The following is a 16,520-nucleotide window of genomic DNA, read 5'->3' as shown; positions in this document are numbered from 1 at the left end:
ACTGAGATAAAAGTCACACCTAGAGCTTCATAGGATGAAAAAAAAAACTATCCATTGAGATCAACCATTTAGGGTGTTTTACTTATAAATAACCAGTTATATGTTTGATTTGGCTATAACTAAGGTCCTCTGGGTGTCTATTTCATATTTTCATAGCTCCTTCTGTAAAGCAGCCTACACATTAGGTAAATGATATTTTTATTCCTCAGGTCCTTTGTTCTAAACTTGCCAAGTGATACTGAGCAGGAGAGGAAAATCCTAACTCATATAAGCATAGGATAAAAATACAATTGGTCCGCTAACTTTTATCTATGTACATATTGCAATATGACAATTATGGAATTCAACTCATGTTATTTTTGTGATTGTGAAAAAGTAGAGATGTGGCGGTTGGATCACATGGTCTACATATTGGTACGTTTAGTCTGGTATAGAGAGTTCCTTTCAGGCAGCTCTTCACACAACAAGAGCATCCACTTGGTTGGTACCGCAACAATCATCACAAAAAAAAAATCAGCTGAAAAAAGGTATTTTATTAATAGAAATCCCAAAATTGTAAAAAGCCAACACGTTTCAGGAGTACCAGGGGACTCCCTTTATCAGGGCTCAGCAAGCCCTGAAGGAAATGTAATGCTTAACAGCAAAGAGAAAAAGGCCTAAGGACAGCTTTATGTGTCATTTAGACGGAAGTCTGATAGTGTTTAGACTGCATTACAAAAGGAGGCCCCTTGAAATGTCAATAAATGTGTTGTGTACAGTTTCTAGACTATAAATACTTTTGTCTGGCACCCCATACATTTTTTACTACCACTAACTAAATGTAATATATGTACCAATGTATTATTGAATACAGAGCTAAATGCATTTGTATTTCCTTAGATCTACCTCGAGTTCAGATTCAAGGAACAGTCACTCTCTCCTCTGCAAAAAACTCTTGTTTTTGCAGAGGACCTAGTTGGTTGCTCAGTTATGGGCCAGCCCTCAGTAACTATGCATTGCCATGCTTACAGTGCAAAAGTTACTTTGATAGTGTATATGAGGTGACAAGTGGTAGGTTGCAGCATTGTTTAGAGGCAAAGTAGGTAGCTGCACGGAGGTGCACTTTGCATGGGGAAAAATTACCCCAAAACATTGCTTAGTGGAGAATGCTATTTCCGGAAAGAACATGCATGTGCAGTAAACCATATAGAGACCTGCAAGGGCAGAAAAGCAGTCCTCTGTATTTATTTCACTGTTCTCTTTTGTCCTCCAACACTAAAGAGTTTGATCCTCTGCTATTGGCTGTGAAAAATGGAGCAAATAGAAACCTAAGTTTGGAATTTGTTGTGCGATTAAGTGATCAACTTTTAAACCACCCAGACCTGAAACCTCCATTTGTGACAGACATTTGTTACCTCAATTTCCCTCAAAAGTTCAGACTGTCCGCAGGTCTCCAGATCTTCCAAAGCCTCTCCAAAGACTCGCCAGAAGCTTTCGTCATGCTCTGTCTCCAGGCCGTTGGGTTGGCTGGGGTATCTGTTGAACCAAACATGATGAGTCCACCTCTAGGAGCATCTTCTGACCACACGCTCAGGGTATCTTCTTATACAAAGTACAGATCACGGTCACCTCGAGAGGGACACGCTGACCATGACATGTCTACGCATTCACCAAAGGATAGTAGTGAGGGGGCATGATATAGAGTGATGGTATGCCTGGATATGAGGACATGCAGGTGAAAACAGGTGAGAGAAAAGAAAATGAATGACTACATGGAGGATTGGGGGAAAAAGTAGGTGTGAGGAAAGACAGAAGCTCGGTGCGTTGTTAGTACACAGGAGAGGTGATGGAAAACGTTCAGAGCTGAGACACAGAACACCTGGGAAAAGAGAGAGAGAGAGAGAGAAGCACAAAGAGGAGACAGACGAGGTGAGAAAGTGATGAAAGGAGAATTTACACGTCATACATTAATGTACAACAGGCGAGTGTGGTGGGGTGGGGTTAGTGGAAACAATTCATTCAAACCTTTGCAACAGGACATTTAATTTTATACATGATTAAAAAAAAACTTTTTTAATCTTTATATTAAAGGCTAACAAATGGACAAAAATGTTAAATAGCAACTATATATTGTTTTGTCAATACTATAATTTTATCACACAGTTGCATAATTAAACATTATGGGTTTATTAGTTAAGACTTTGTGTGTAGTTTTTTTTATATCCTCAGCACAACAGTGTAATATTAGGGGTTAAGTTGAGTCCTCCTGCTCCTGTTGCTTGGAGCAGTGTTTCAGTAAGGGGTTGTTGGACCACTGGAGAGCTTGGCCACAGGTTTGTGTTATTAGGTCAGTCAGACTCTCCTATATGCAGCATGGTCAGGGTGTTTAACCCTTGCTGCACTGTAAAATGAGCAGCATACTTATTAGTCTATATGGCTGCAGATTTTTCATTTAATTGGGTTAAATCGGTTTGATTGGGCTTTAACCTAAAGTATTCTGTTTCTATTTGATAGCTGCAAAAGAAGTAAAAGCTGCTTCCTGGTATGGGGGAGCATTTGATTTACGCCCCTACTCCAATGTCAGAGGGTTGGGGTTTGGTTTTGGGCCATTTGGGCATCCTGCATAGTTACATAGGGGGGGGGGGGAGGGAATTAACTGCCCTGTCTAGACTCCAAATTATAAAAAGTAACAAAATTATGCACAGCAAAAGGAAGGTTAACTTACACAGGTAAAAAACAACATGTTTACTAATCAAACTGAATAATTGAATTTCTGCAGACTACAAAGAGTGAATTTCTGCAGACTACAAATATGCACATGCACAATTTCACCTTTATTAAACACCTTTTATCTACCCGTTAGGGCACTGCCTTATTCTAAAATCTCCTTCTGCATAGGATTCACGTACCGGGCTGGCTTGTCCCACTCTTCCTCATTGAAGCTTCCATCCAAGAACGGATAGCTTTTCCTGTGCTCTACCGGTGGCGTGTTCATCTTCTGCCGACTGGCTCTCCACTCGTGTGGGTGCAGAGAGAGGCCTACAGCCTGATGTATGAAGTTCCCTGGATGAGTAAATAGACAGATAATATGTGTTAATAGCAGACACTAAGAGGTGCACAACCAAATGTTCCTGACTGCCTCAACCAGCTATGCATATGGCAGCTTCCAGAGCTGGAGATTAGGCACCTGTGCGTACCCACACACCCTAAATTGTTCATAAACGGGCTTTACCCCCTCAATGAGAAAGATGCATCAAGGGGCTCTACATTTGGAATTGCACATCACAACGTCAAAAAAGTCAGCATAGTTGGCTTTTTTGCTGCTTAGCACTAAAGTGTAGGGGGCCCTTTTCGCATTGGATCACAAGAGTGACTGAATGGATTTACAAATATTTTGACATTTAAAAACACCTTATAATAATATATTACAGCTGTGTATTTACCTGTTGAGCTGTAGTTCCAGTTCAAAGTGTATGTAAAGCTAAAATATTTTTTTAAAATTTTTGAGTAGATCAATAAGGGGTTGAAATCCTCATCAGGGTATTTTATTTTATTGTGAAAGGGAGATTTCCCTTCTACTCCTGATGACTCCTAAATAGGTAAAAAGAAATTAATGAAACTTTTTCTAAGTGAATATCCCCAGCGAGGATACAAAGTAGTTAAAACTGAGGGATTAACCAAAAAAATTCCTTTACATACACTTTAATACACCTAAATTTTTCCTTTTGACAATTTTTCTTTTCTGAGAACAGGTACAAATCGTTTAACAAAAACATACAGTTCCTGTCTTCCTAGCCAAAGATAAAATAATCACTTACTTGCTTTTCTTTTTTTAGATGAGCCCTTGCTCTTAGTAATTCAAATCATGGTACATTTAGGAGAAAGTAAAACTATCAAGCTGCAACTTACCCTGACTGCTATATCCTGTCTCAATGCCAGAGCCATCCCATGACTCAAGGGCGCTGTCCACACTGGGGATTGTGGTGGAGTAGATTTCTGATAGCTTGCTGGTTTTCTGAGAGTCCGTCAGGTCGTCTTCTGGGTCGCTTCCTTCATTCACTTCATCAGAGAGCTTTTGTGAGTGAGGTCCTGCAATGTGATCCAAAGGTATAGCATTATCCAAAAGGAAGCAGCCATGTAACCAGAACATCAGTACAGCCATCTCCAGTCCAGGTAGGCCAAAAGGTAAATGTCGAGAAGTAATGAAGGTGGTCTAGCTATTCTCTGGCAGTTTATCAACTGTTTTGCCAACCCCAAAAATTCTTAAGGTATGTTAGGTGAAGGTATGATACATCATGTACGACACATATAGTTGTGTAGCATACATATATACAAAGCCAAATAGGTCCTTCCTATTAGTAACTTAGTGGGAAATGAGACCCTTTAACTGGACAAAGTATCCCTAATTATAAGAGTCACGTATATAAGATAACGTATCGTAACCCGACGCATATCGCCTGTCGGCTTCTTTGGGGTATTTGCAGAAAGTATTTTAGAAATGGTAGTAGGTTGAGAACATTATACCAGGGATATCACAGTTATCACCACTAATCATGTTACTGCAGCAATATGCAAACAAATGTATTGGAGCATTACTTATTTCCCAGGCTTAAAAAGGAAAGACCAGCAGTATAGCTATTGCGCACTTACGTTCTGCCTGCTTCTTTATCTTTAGGGTCACCGTCTCTCCCGCCATCTGTAGCAAGTGAATCGCTTCACTCAATGGCTTCCCCTTCAGACTGACATTGTTAATGGCTAGAATGCGGTCGCCAATATGGATGGCTCCAGTCCTAAAAAAAAAAAATTAGTGGTTGCAGTGTGTCAGGAGGCTTGCAGCTTTAATGTTATCACAGTCCAGAGTTCCTTTACATGTACATTTTAGTATAATTGAATTTATTGAGATAATACTTGAGATAATACTGGAAATTCAACCAAATCTTGCTGGTAATCTGATGATCTGAGAACTAGTTTTAAAATAGTATCAGAGCGATCAATTAGATTTAAACTTTCCTCAAAAGATTCAAAAGGGTCACCAAAGACCCCTTGTTTCTTAAAAAAAACAATCCACTTTAAGTCGAGCTGTGACCATGCCATAGAGGTTCAAGCACTTAAATAATAAGTTTTAAATATTCTTCAAAACAAGTCATTTACCTCTGTAGATGAAGGTACTGTGAAGCAATTTATGCTCAAATTTGCAGCAAAATAATTTCCTCCAATAACTTGGCAACCTCTTCCCAGCAGTGACATGACACTTCCATCCTTTTAATAATGAAATTACAAAAAGTGGGGAGAGCAGCGTGTTGAGAACCAACTTGACAATTTTACTGCTTCTCTTGTGAACTTGAGAGAATTGGTCCACGGTGCTTGCAGCTACAGAGGTTAGAGCGGGTTTGTTGTAATATGCAAAACCTGAATGCCCATAGGCTTGCCATTATTCTACCTTAAAGCCTAAATCCAGAAAAATGTTAGATCTGTATTGAGTATGGAATAGCTGAACTTTCCTATACTGTTTTTATTCTGACATCCATATGAGAAATGAAGGATGTGGTCATATACAGGACAGGATAGAAGCAGCAATACAAAAAATCAGAGAGATCATTAAAAATAAGTTTTGGCTCACCTCTTTAAGAGACAAACATTTCCCTTTGTGGTAATACCTGTAAAGCTGTTGGCTCTCCATTCATTATAGAGCACTACAGGCTATATATATATATATATATATATATATATATATATATATATATATATATATATATATATATATAAATAAAACTAAGGCAATGACCACATACCAGGTGGAAACTATGACAGAGGGGGACCCTGAACAACAGAGCTTACACTTAAAGAATAACTCATTAAGCATTAACTCAACTAGCATTATGAAAGCAGAAAGTGTGAGATCTGTATATGATAGGTTGGATTGGTATGTCATACCGACATACTGGGTCAGACAATACAAATGCTGCTCTACGACAGACGGGCTAGAAAAGAATATTAAACCCCTTAGTCTGTGCTTATACCCATTGCACAAGCATGGTGGAGAGTTGTCACTATCTGCAAGTTAGTTCAGTGCAAATGTGCAGCTGGAGGTAAAGCTAATGCATGTAGACAGGAAGTGGCTGAAAAAAGTATGGTGGTCAGCACTGGATGATTTTCTTACAGCATTCCCATATGTCACTCACCTCTCCGCCAGCCCTCTTTTGGTGAGACCTGAAATGACAATGGGATCAAATGGCTCTTCGGTCCCCGAGATTGTGATTCCCAGAGGCCCCCCATATCTCTTTAGCTCTACCGTGTAGATAATGGCCCCGGTTGTCTCTTGCTCATCTGAAAAAAAGCAGAGCTAATAAATTCACAATGACAGGAGAGAATGCAATGTTCTAGCACAGCACTTGTATATTGGTTATTAGCTTCCATCTTTCCTGTCGGGCACATGGTCAAAAGTTGCAAAAGAATAATTCTCTTTGCTAAGTGAACATCTAACAATAAATTCTTGAAATATATCATAACCGATGTCTCTTCAGTGGCTAAAAATAAATCGAAGTTCTGCCTTAACCTCATTATCCCCAGCAACATACACTGACCTTTCCTTCATTGTGCAGGTTTGTTCTTCTGGGTACAGAGGAGCATAGGACAGCATTGGGGCAAACAATGCTGTCACAAGGGAGTCCATAGCCCTGTGTGGTTTGGTGACTTTTAGATTTTTACTTCCTGGTTGCTAAACTTTTCCCCCTTTCTGTCTTTTTACAGTTTATCTTATAGAGAGCAGGACCACAAAGCACTTACCAATGGCTGGACTGGATCACAAGATACTCAGATGGCTGATGGGAATAACACAGCACTCTCTTATACCTAAGTGAGATCACAAGACACTCCCTGACAGCTGGACAGGATCACCAGATCCTTACTCTAAGTTGGGCAGGATCACACTGCACTCTGACCGCTATGAGGGATTATGTGAAAAAAAAAAAAGGGCACGGTACTAGCCATGGCGCTGAAACGACTCGAGTCTTTCTGTCCGTGGCAGATCGATGTTGCCCATTCCCGAAAAAAGCAAGCCCACACATGCCCACCCCACTACACTCCTGCCTGTGGAATACAGCAGACTGTATACTTGAAGTCCCTTTAATCACAGAGTTTTATACCAGAGTTGTCTTCGTCCTTGCGAATCTTAAGTTTGACCAACTCCTCGCACTGCCGTAGGATCTGCACAGCGTCCTCCATCGAACAGTTATCAAGGCGGATGTTGTCGATGGCCAACAGCTTGTCACCTGGCTCCAAGGTGCCGGTCCTGCAGGGGGGGTGGTAGAACTGCATTAGGTGATGATGCCCCTGGGCAGAAGTAGTCGGCAAAGTGAAGGCAATTAAAATGTAAACTTGCTTCTGCGTTTTGTGCTGCCCGGTAAAATCAATAAACCTCAACACCTGCAATACTAACCTGTGTGCTACACTGCCCTTCTTGATGTCAGAAATTATTAGAGGTTCCCCCGGTTTTCTGCTCGCTGAAATACAAAAAAAGAAAAAAAGATAAGTGCACCTGCTGTTTATTCTGGCTGCAGCTGACTAACACCATCCCAACCTTGGTGAAGTAAACGAACTGAAGGTCATTGATTTATAAGACACGTATGACGTATAAAGAATGACTTTCAATGGGACTGTTTCACTTAAGGTAGAAAAAAATCCAAATGCTCGGTTAAAGGCCATTTTAATGCTGGTTAGTATTTTGGTATAGGAGAAGATTTGTGAATATGTATCTGTACATTGCTATGCCACACTGTGTCCCATGATGCCCTTGGGCAGAAGTAGTGGGAAGCAAAGGCAATAAATTACTGAAACAACAGAACTTATCCTTCCGTAGGGACTGGAAGACAGTGCAGGAAGAATAGAGGATGAGATTGATGCAGCACTGATAATAGATGTCTAATTAATTCAACATCTCCTCTGCAGGGAAGGATGATAAACGATCAGAAGGGGCATCCGTGGGCGGTTGTGGATTCCCACATATGATGGCCGGAATGGGGAAACAAGCCCCTGGGGCTCTGGGCTCACAGAGGAAACCGCTAAATGCATCATAATTCATAGCAGAGAATGTCCCAAAACACAAAAGGGAACTGGTGGTATTTTTCAGAAAAAAAAAAATTGGAAGACAGATAACGATTTCCAATACTCGCCACGACTAGGACTTATTAATCTTTCCTATAGCGGATCATTAATGAATGATGTCAGTTGGCATATAAATGGGATCATTTCTTATATCCTCAGCTAGTCAAGCTTGTGCTTTGGAGGGACTGAAATTCACGGCATGCCTGGTTGGGAAGTGAATGGGATATGTAATTTCTTAAAGTGTCAGATCACTATACCAGTGCTGTGAGTGAAAAAACTGCACGGCTCTGTTGGCCCCATTCATAAAAACCGACATGATTGCAATTTTTAGAAGTGATGAAAGAACTGCCATCAAGAAACTGGAGATCCTAGTGAAGTACGGTTTCACTTTAGGAAAGCTGGTGCCATTTGCTTTTGGACCTAATTGTTCGGGGGGCTTTCAAATTTTGTCCCCTTGTCTGCAATTGTAATGTGTACCTAAAGTCCTGATATTTGATCAACAGAAATCTTTATCTGATTTGAAGGAAGGGTGCTATTCGTGGGAAGGAGGTGGTGTCGTTTTGCAGAGAAGAATGAGGGCTCGGCGTGTGAGTGACATTTTGAAGAAGACTTCAAGTTTGTACCCTTTGTGTCCATAGTGGAGGCACAAATGGAAATCTTTTGCAATGGGATGCAAAGGAAAGAAGCAGGCATAGAAAGTGCAGCCAAGAACTTTCCAAAGCTTTGCGGTGCCCCTCAGGGTAGGCACCTCTGAGAAGGACGGCATGGAATATTAGCCCTACTTACCAATACCAGGTAGATTCAGCCCTAAAGTCTGATCCTGGTATTTGTAATGTGATCATATTCTCCAGGAATGTACTTTATAGTTGAAACTGTGGGGCATTGAATTAGGTGGCTAGGGGTATTTTTCTATGCTTTCAGACGGACAGTCTTACAGGTTGGCATGCAGCTTTTGCTGAAGGTAATGTAGACTAGCAGCAATAATGTGCAACTAAAAAAATCATGACAAGCATCCAAAAAAATATGTTTATGATACACAGTGCTTTTGCAAACAAAATATCATTCAGTAAGGGGTTTACATCTATTTAATGCAGCAATTTTTTTTAGAAGTTTATAGCCGCTGACAGGTGCACTTTAAACTCATTTACTTTTACAACCTAGAAAACTGGCGGCTTGGGGATTAGGGTTTGCAATTGTGATGAACCGCTACTGCACACTTCTTGATTATAAGCCGTTGAGCTTCTTTCTGCATTTACGGCACCTAATGATATGCAGCGTGCCATCCTGCCATACCTTTCAGCGGTTTAGAGCAGTCAGACCAATGAAAAATTAATTTTGATTGCATGATATGAGTTGCTGCACTTTGCTGTTTGCCTAATAAGGCGAAGAGAAATGCTCAGGGTGTGGATATCCACAGCAACCATTTTTCATCCTTGTGACTGCCTTAACGTGACAAAAAGTACAGGACGGTTGTTAAGCACTTAATTCTTTTCCCCAACAGTGCTGGGTCACTGGGTTCAGTTCCCCACTCCATTATCTGCATGAAGTTTATATGTTCTTCCTTTTAGATGTGGGTTTCCTGGCACAATCTAAAAGAATTTTATATGTAAATCCAAACATTAAACCTTTCAATCTTTGCCACCTATAAAATTTTACCTGCTGATCTAAGACTTTGTTTGAGCACAAGGCTGGGCCAAGGCACATAAGGCAGCTACCTGGGACAATGTCACTAGGACAAAGCACATAAAGGTCGGAACATTGCTGCTGTAGTAGTTCATAGCTTGTTGATGGGAGGGGGGCACACACTAAGGTGGCCCTGAGTTCCTATGCAGTCATGGTTCAGATATTTCTCATTATATGAGGACAATGATTGGTTTCTTCTCTGAACTGTGCTTCTGCATTGTCCCCTGCCATGTGTACTTCCAATGGAGAGTACAGGCATTCACATGGTCTTCAAACACTAATCACGTGCACAATTTAAAGAAGGGACACATCAAGCAAATAATCAAACGAAATATTGCAAATCATAACCAGTCTTGCACAGCTCTGTGTAATATTTTGTTGCAGCGATACTTCATTATGTATTTATTATTATTGACAAGTATTTATATAGCACCAACATAATATGCAGCGCTTCACAACATCCAGTCATATCACTAGCTTTCCTTCAAAGGAGTTCAAAATCTTATGTCCCTACTATAGTCATATGTCATTACCAAGGTCTCAGGTCAATTTGGGGGGAAGCCACTTAAAATAATTGCATGTTTTCGGAATGTAGGAGGAAACCGGAGTACCCCGAGGAAACCCACTCAATACAGGGAGAACCTGCAAACTCCATGCAGATAGAATCCTGGCAGAGATTTAAACCTGAGATCTAGCAATGCAAAGACCAGAGTGCTAACCACTGAGCCACCATGCTGCCCACAAAATTAAATGTGAACAATTTGTAGGTTTTGGGTAAAAACATTTAAAGACCCCACAGACTATGAAACTTAGAATGTTAGTTCCTCAGAGGAAGAGACCAATGGATATATCTTAGCGTCCTTTGCAGCAGTTTGCCAGCATTAGCATTGGTCAGACCACATCTGGAATATGCAGTCCAGTTTTGGGCACCAGTTCACAAAAAGGACATTGTGGAATTGGAGCGAGTGCAGAGAAGGGTAACTAAACTAATAAAATGAATGGAGGAACTCAGCTATGAGGAGAGATTAGCTGAACTGAATCTATTCTCCCTTGAGAGAAGACGTTTAAGGGTGATATGATCACTCTGTATAAATATATAAACAGTCCATATAGAAAACTCTCTTCCCCATTATTCACTTTGAGATCATTACCAAGAACAAGAGGGCACTCTTTGCGTCTGGAGGAAAAAAAGTTTAAGCTCCAGATAAGGAAGGGATTCTTTACTGTAAGGTCTGTGAAATATGGAATCGTCTCCTTCAGAAAGTAGTTTCAGCAACTAGTATAAATTGTTTTAAGAAAAAGCTGGATGTTTTTCTAGGAGCACAGAATATAACTGGGGATTAAGGATTTTAGGTAAAAATAACAGTGACTGTTGATCCAGGGAACATCCGATTGCCTTATGGAATCAGGAAAGATTTTTTTTCCCCTGTTGAAGCAAATTGTACCAGTGTTTTTTTGCCTTCCTCTGGACCAACTATGTCTTGTAGGGTTTTATATCTGGGATATGTTTATTTCCCTAGTGGTTGAACTTGATTGACTTATGTCTTTTTTCAACCTAACCTACTATGTTACTATGTAATGTATTTACCCGATATCAATGAAAAGTTCAGTTGGGCTGTGAATGGATTCCATCAATAAGTTTCTGCTAAACTTGCACCATCTGAATTATGATATTAGAATATTGTGACACTAAATGTGCCAACTAAATTAATTGCTTCTGGTTTATTGGCATCCATAGCTACTAATGCACCTTTCTTCTGCATAAAAATGGATCTGAATTAAGGAAAGCAAATTACCTTGCTTTCCCCTGCTAATTACTCAGGAATCAGACGTGTGATTGAAAAAAATAAAAGCAGCTTATACATTGCTTTATATGGCTGTGGCTTTTAAATTGGACCTTGCAAACTTGCTGCAGCACTTCCTGTCAAGCAGATTGATCCACAGTAAAGATTTGGGGAGCTTTCTTCAATACACTAATCATCAGCAAGGAAAATGGCTGTCCTGCGTGAGTGAAGGTGCACTTCAAGCCAAATGTAATAGTTACCATTGCCAACCTCCTGTTTGCTGCCTGACCTGGAACAAGTGCAATGGAGAACTTCCGGTCTGCATAGTTGTTGCAAAAAGCACTGCAGCCAGAGGATCAGCTTAACTGCCAGGCAATTAGTATCTACAAATATTCAGCAATCTATGCATTTCTACCAGTTTTCCTTACAGATGAACTCCAGATAAAACACTAATACAAGTTCTGCTGACTTATAAGTGTGTGTGTCTCCCTCATTTTCCAATCAGCGCGCAGAGGGTGTGTCCTGGACCAAGCCAAGTTTCATAACTGCACTGGAGGTCAAAGACTTATTATTCTGGCAGGAATAATTAAATAATAAGAATGGTCCAACAGTGCAAAAATCTTTCAGTAGGCTTACAATTCACCTACGTGCATTCCAAGCATGCGTTTTTTAGATTTGCCTGGAGTTCAACTTTGAAGGCAATGAACCGTTACTCACAGCTGATTGTGATGCCCAGCTCCACTCCTCTCTTCTTCGGCAGCTTCACGTGAAACGTACCACTGCTCGGAACCACGGACTCTTGGAGGAAGCAGAAAAAGGGGAATTAATGAGGGAAATGTAGGTCAGCCTGCAGTCAGCCATCTGTACTGAGTACCTATACAATGTAAGGAGGGGAGGAATGAGGAGCTATAAACAATTTTTGCTGACTTTTATCCAGTTTAGGTTTCGTTGGAATATGAAAAGAAATGTTTCCTCCAAAAATTTGCCTGGTGCATTGGACAAATTTCCTGAATGGAAAAAGAGAAAATGTGGCAGCAGTATGAGAGTCATGTGACTAGTCTCAGTCCTTTGATGGAGTTCTTTCTGCAGTGTTATGCAGAACATTCTCCATAGGATATCACAGCCTGTGGCTTAGGAATTATAGAGTAGGTGCAGCAGGATCTGTTTTAAATTCAGACTTCTTAGTACTGCTCCTCTGCTTTCACCTGAAAAACCTAAACAAAGAAGGCGTCAAAAGCTGACAGCTGGAATTTATAGGGATTCCATGTTATAGTGAATTTACTACGGCAGGGTGAACCATGTTCTCTTTTTGTAACATTTCTCAAACAAGAGAAGCCAGAAATATAAAAGACAACACATGATACAATTTTGCAGCAGTCATGGAAAAATAGGAAGTTAGCCTCTAAAGTGTCTACAAGAAGTTTACTACATTTGGGATCAAAGTGGTAAACATATCCTAGAAGCCCCCTGCAGATGATTTGGAAAGGGGCACCTCTGTTAATCGGATGCTTATTATAACCATGAAGCTGTGGCAAGGGAGCCACCAATAATGAAGCTGGGCTGTGTGACACTACACTTTGGACAAGCCTATAGTAAGATGAGAGGGTAAGCTTCTAATTTGCAATCCAAAGGTGGATATCCTCTACGTTAAAAATATTTTCCAGCGCAAATGAGTTTGCATAGGTATCCCATAGCTACATAGCATGAGGGAATCACACAAAAAAATAGAATTTTTATTAAGTGCATCAAGGATGTAGGGTATAATATGAAACTGTTAGACACCCATGCTGGAAGCAAAACTGCACATTTTAAAAGGAAGTGATAGATATGAGGACGGGGGAGTATGAGAAATAACTGGATGCTGTTACAAAAAGCAATGTCCTTACAATACAGTCAGTGATTTAGGAAGGCTGTCAGAGCATGCTGGGATTTGCAGTTCTTGTAGAGTAAAAGTGCTACAGGTTAGCAGCCTGCTATCACAATCTATCGTGTTCCTTGTTCTCCTTCCTTTATGTGATATATTGAATGCCGTTCCATCTGAGATCTGAGATGATACAACATAAACCGTAGAAACATTCCAGCAGTCGATGTGTACACACAATCCCACTCTCAGTCTGTTGTGTTTGTATTAAACATTCATTATATCTGGCTCCCTTCACATTAATGTGATTAAGTGTGATTCCAACTCCTCTGCAATTAAAAATCAACTTGTGCTGAAAATATTAGATAGAAAAAAAATCTGTGAGCTCCTGACCACCTTTGGTGATTTAGTGTATGTTGGCTGCCCGTGCTGACCTTTTCTGAAAATGCCAGTGCTGGCTGTCATGCTAATTCAACGGTTTCTATTAAGTACTAATATGATCACTGATCCAAAACAAGTATATGGATAAGGAAAATTAAAGCCCCTGATCTGTATATTTGGGTTTTTGAGATTGGTGCAACAAACATTTTCAGAAACAGATGGACTCCATTCTTTATCACTACAAGTTTGCTTTAAAAACCTGAACTATTTTTAACTTTTATATTGAAAAATAAGAGTAGACAAATTCCTATTCTTGTTTTTAGTAGCCAGAGGAGTCCCTGCCATGCCCTTTTGTGCATTAGTTACACTTTGTTCCTGGGGTCTGACTTTTCCTGACTAAGCTTTACCCACTACCATTCCACTATCTGTCCTATTGAATTTGGAGGAGCATAGCCCAGAGGATCCAGGTTCTATTTTAGAAAGTATTATTTGCTGAATGTAACAACTACTAAAGGGATCCTAACTCACCTGCAACATCGTATTCAATCTCCAGCACAACCTTATTGGACAAGGCTGCATCTCGTAAAAGCTGATTGGCTTCTTCCAGCGTCCCATCTTCTGTTAATATCCCGTTGATTGAAAGCAATCTATCCCCAACTTGCAGGAGCCCGCACCTGATAGGACAGGGGTGAGAAGTTAGATCTCGATCCTTTTCTATGTGTCTGACCTAAAGTGCATGCATTGGCTAAATTTTTGAGTTTTGGTGATCACCAGATCACCAAATGTTCTAGTGACAACTGTAAAATTTAGGATTTTTCCATCACTTTCAGTCTTTGTGACAATAGTCACCTGATATTGAACCCAAACAGTTTTGGCTATATAATACGGCTATAGGTTTTAGGTATATACATACACTTTCATGCAAAACGTGCAAAAATTTTCCTGTTCAATTACTCAGATCAGAACATCTGTGATTTCTTATATACTTATTCTTATATATATTTTCTCCAATACTCTGATTCTGTTAACTGAATAAAATAGAAAATCAGCAGCAATTCACCAGCTTGCCACAGGGTGGCACCACAGCTCCTCCCATCAGTGATTAACCAAAATTGCAATTTCCTCCTAATATGAATAAATTACCTCAAAAGTACAGTTTTCACAATCGTTCACATTTATTTCATAAAAGAGAGCAAAAACTAAAAGCATTAAAGGAGTTAATGGGCAGCAGATTGTATCTTTACAAGATGCAGGTTACTGGACCATCAACTTGATCATGGCTTACTACCTACCGAGTCAAAAGGACTAATTTTCCAAAGAAATTTAGTCTTTTCACCTATCGAAGTGATATATCACATTGCAAGGGGTAAACCACTTAGCTTAGTCAATGCAGTTATAGTTTGTTTAGAAAAAAATATCCAATCACATGCAAGCAAATCTATAAAACTTTTTATTCTTGCATGATTGAAAGGTTGAAGACAGCAGAGATTCACCTCATTCACTAAGCTAAGTGGATAATTCACTTTGCTATGTGAACAGCTGGTATTCATCTAAAAAACATCTTACATTTAATCTATGGAGATCCAAGATTCTGATGTCCAGCCTGTGGGCTGTTGGCAGCCCTTTGTGCAGCCTTTAGGAGCCTGTGATTTCCTTACCTAGTGAGTTGACCTTCATTAATCTAAAAGTATTTTGTCGTGCAATATAATAAAAAGTAACTTAATTTACACTGGTAATGATAAAAAAAAAGCAACGGTAGCTGAAGTAGAAACAAAAAGTAGACTGCATTTGAAGTAGGTTATTTTTTAAGCATGGTAGGCTGGCGGTCATCATGGGCCCCAAGGATAAAAAAGTGAAGGCATAGCGTAAGTGTTCCTGGGACTGCCATTATCCAGAGGGTCACCCTCTGCAGGAACTAGGAATGGCCAGTGGCCTCAAGGGTCAGTTGTGACCCCCTTAGTCCAGACAATGGAGATGACAGTCTCTGTAATTTAGTTCTCTGGAAGAGATTCGATCGGACATGCCATGCGCTTTGTAACCCGGCCACTGACAATGTAGAGGAACAGTCGTTCCCGGGTGTCAATGCTGAGGCTAATTAAAATCTGCAGTCAATTAGCTGTGAGCGTGGAGCTCATGGATAGATTGAGTGTCCTTGTGCCAGGGCAAAGCGTGTCCCTGCAAGCCTGGTTACCTCTCATTTCACGCACGCTGCACCAGATATGTCATTCTGACAAACTCTGAGCTTTTGGACTCGCCGTTACGCCCCGAGCATCTCGCACACATTTCCCAGAGCCCAGCACTAGAGCAGAAGCAGCAAAATCAACTCAGAAGTACAACTCCCAGCATACTTTGCAAAATGAAGTTTTAGCGTCAGCAGATTAATTGCAGACAGCAATGGTGCAAGGTCGTGTTCTAATCAAAGAATGTTTACCATTTAAAGGGAAAGTGTCAGGGTAGATGGAAGGTGTCATTGCTGGATTGTTTTCAATTGAATGAATGGCAAAATCCAGGGCTGTTCTCTTTATCTCATTCTTTACTGATTGGTACAAAAATGGAGGCCGGAAGTTAAGGTTCTGCAACCTTTTACACAGGTCGCTTACCTAACACTTAACCTAACCCTAAAATATAATCCTCAACAACTAAACCCAACACCAATGTGGCTGTTTTCTGATTTAGAAGTGTGGATCAGGTAAATCAACACCTTTTCCCACATTAATCATACTTGTTTT

At 40.3% G+C, this 16,520-nt stretch overlaps 1 protein-coding gene and 1 long non-coding RNA gene across 4 annotated transcripts in view; one reads left to right on the top strand and one right to left on the bottom strand.

Moving 5' to 3' along the window:
* GRIP2 (glutamate receptor interacting protein 2) overlaps positions 1–16,520 on the bottom strand; it is a 212,701-nt gene that overhangs the window by 5,796 nt on the left and 190,385 nt on the right. For all 3 annotated transcript variants that reach the window (XM_072420513.1, XM_072420512.1, XM_072420514.1), the window contains exons 13-21: positions 14,320–14,465; positions 12,267–12,347; positions 7,418–7,481; positions 7,125–7,270; positions 6,162–6,306; positions 4,630–4,769; positions 3,889–4,068; positions 2,889–3,042; positions 1,395–1,515 (exon numbers count right to left, since the gene is read on the bottom strand). In XM_072420513.1, the coding sequence (XP_072276614.1) occupies positions 1,395–1,515; positions 2,889–3,042; positions 3,889–4,068; positions 4,630–4,769; positions 6,162–6,306; positions 7,125–7,270; positions 7,418–7,481; positions 12,267–12,347; positions 14,320–14,465 (1,177 nt within the window). The remainder of the gene's footprint in view (positions 1–1,394; positions 1,516–2,888; positions 3,043–3,888; positions 4,069–4,629; positions 4,770–6,161; positions 6,307–7,124; positions 7,271–7,417; positions 7,482–12,266; positions 12,348–14,319; positions 14,466–16,520) is intronic.
* Positions 3,950–7,822, top strand: LOC140337015 (uncharacterized). Its single transcript, XR_011921977.1, has 2 exons — positions 3,950–4,164; positions 6,730–7,822. It is a non-coding gene; the product is annotated as an uncharacterized lncRNA (long non-coding RNA).

This window comes from Pyxicephalus adspersus, chromosome 8 (genome assembly GCF_032062135.1).
Source record: "Pyxicephalus adspersus chromosome 8, UCB_Pads_2.0, whole genome shotgun sequence".
Classification (NCBI taxonomy): Eukaryota; Metazoa; Chordata; class Amphibia; order Anura; family Pyxicephalidae; genus Pyxicephalus; species Pyxicephalus adspersus.
Note: the sequence above shows the minus strand (reverse complement) of the source record. Positions and strands in the feature narration are given on the sequence as shown.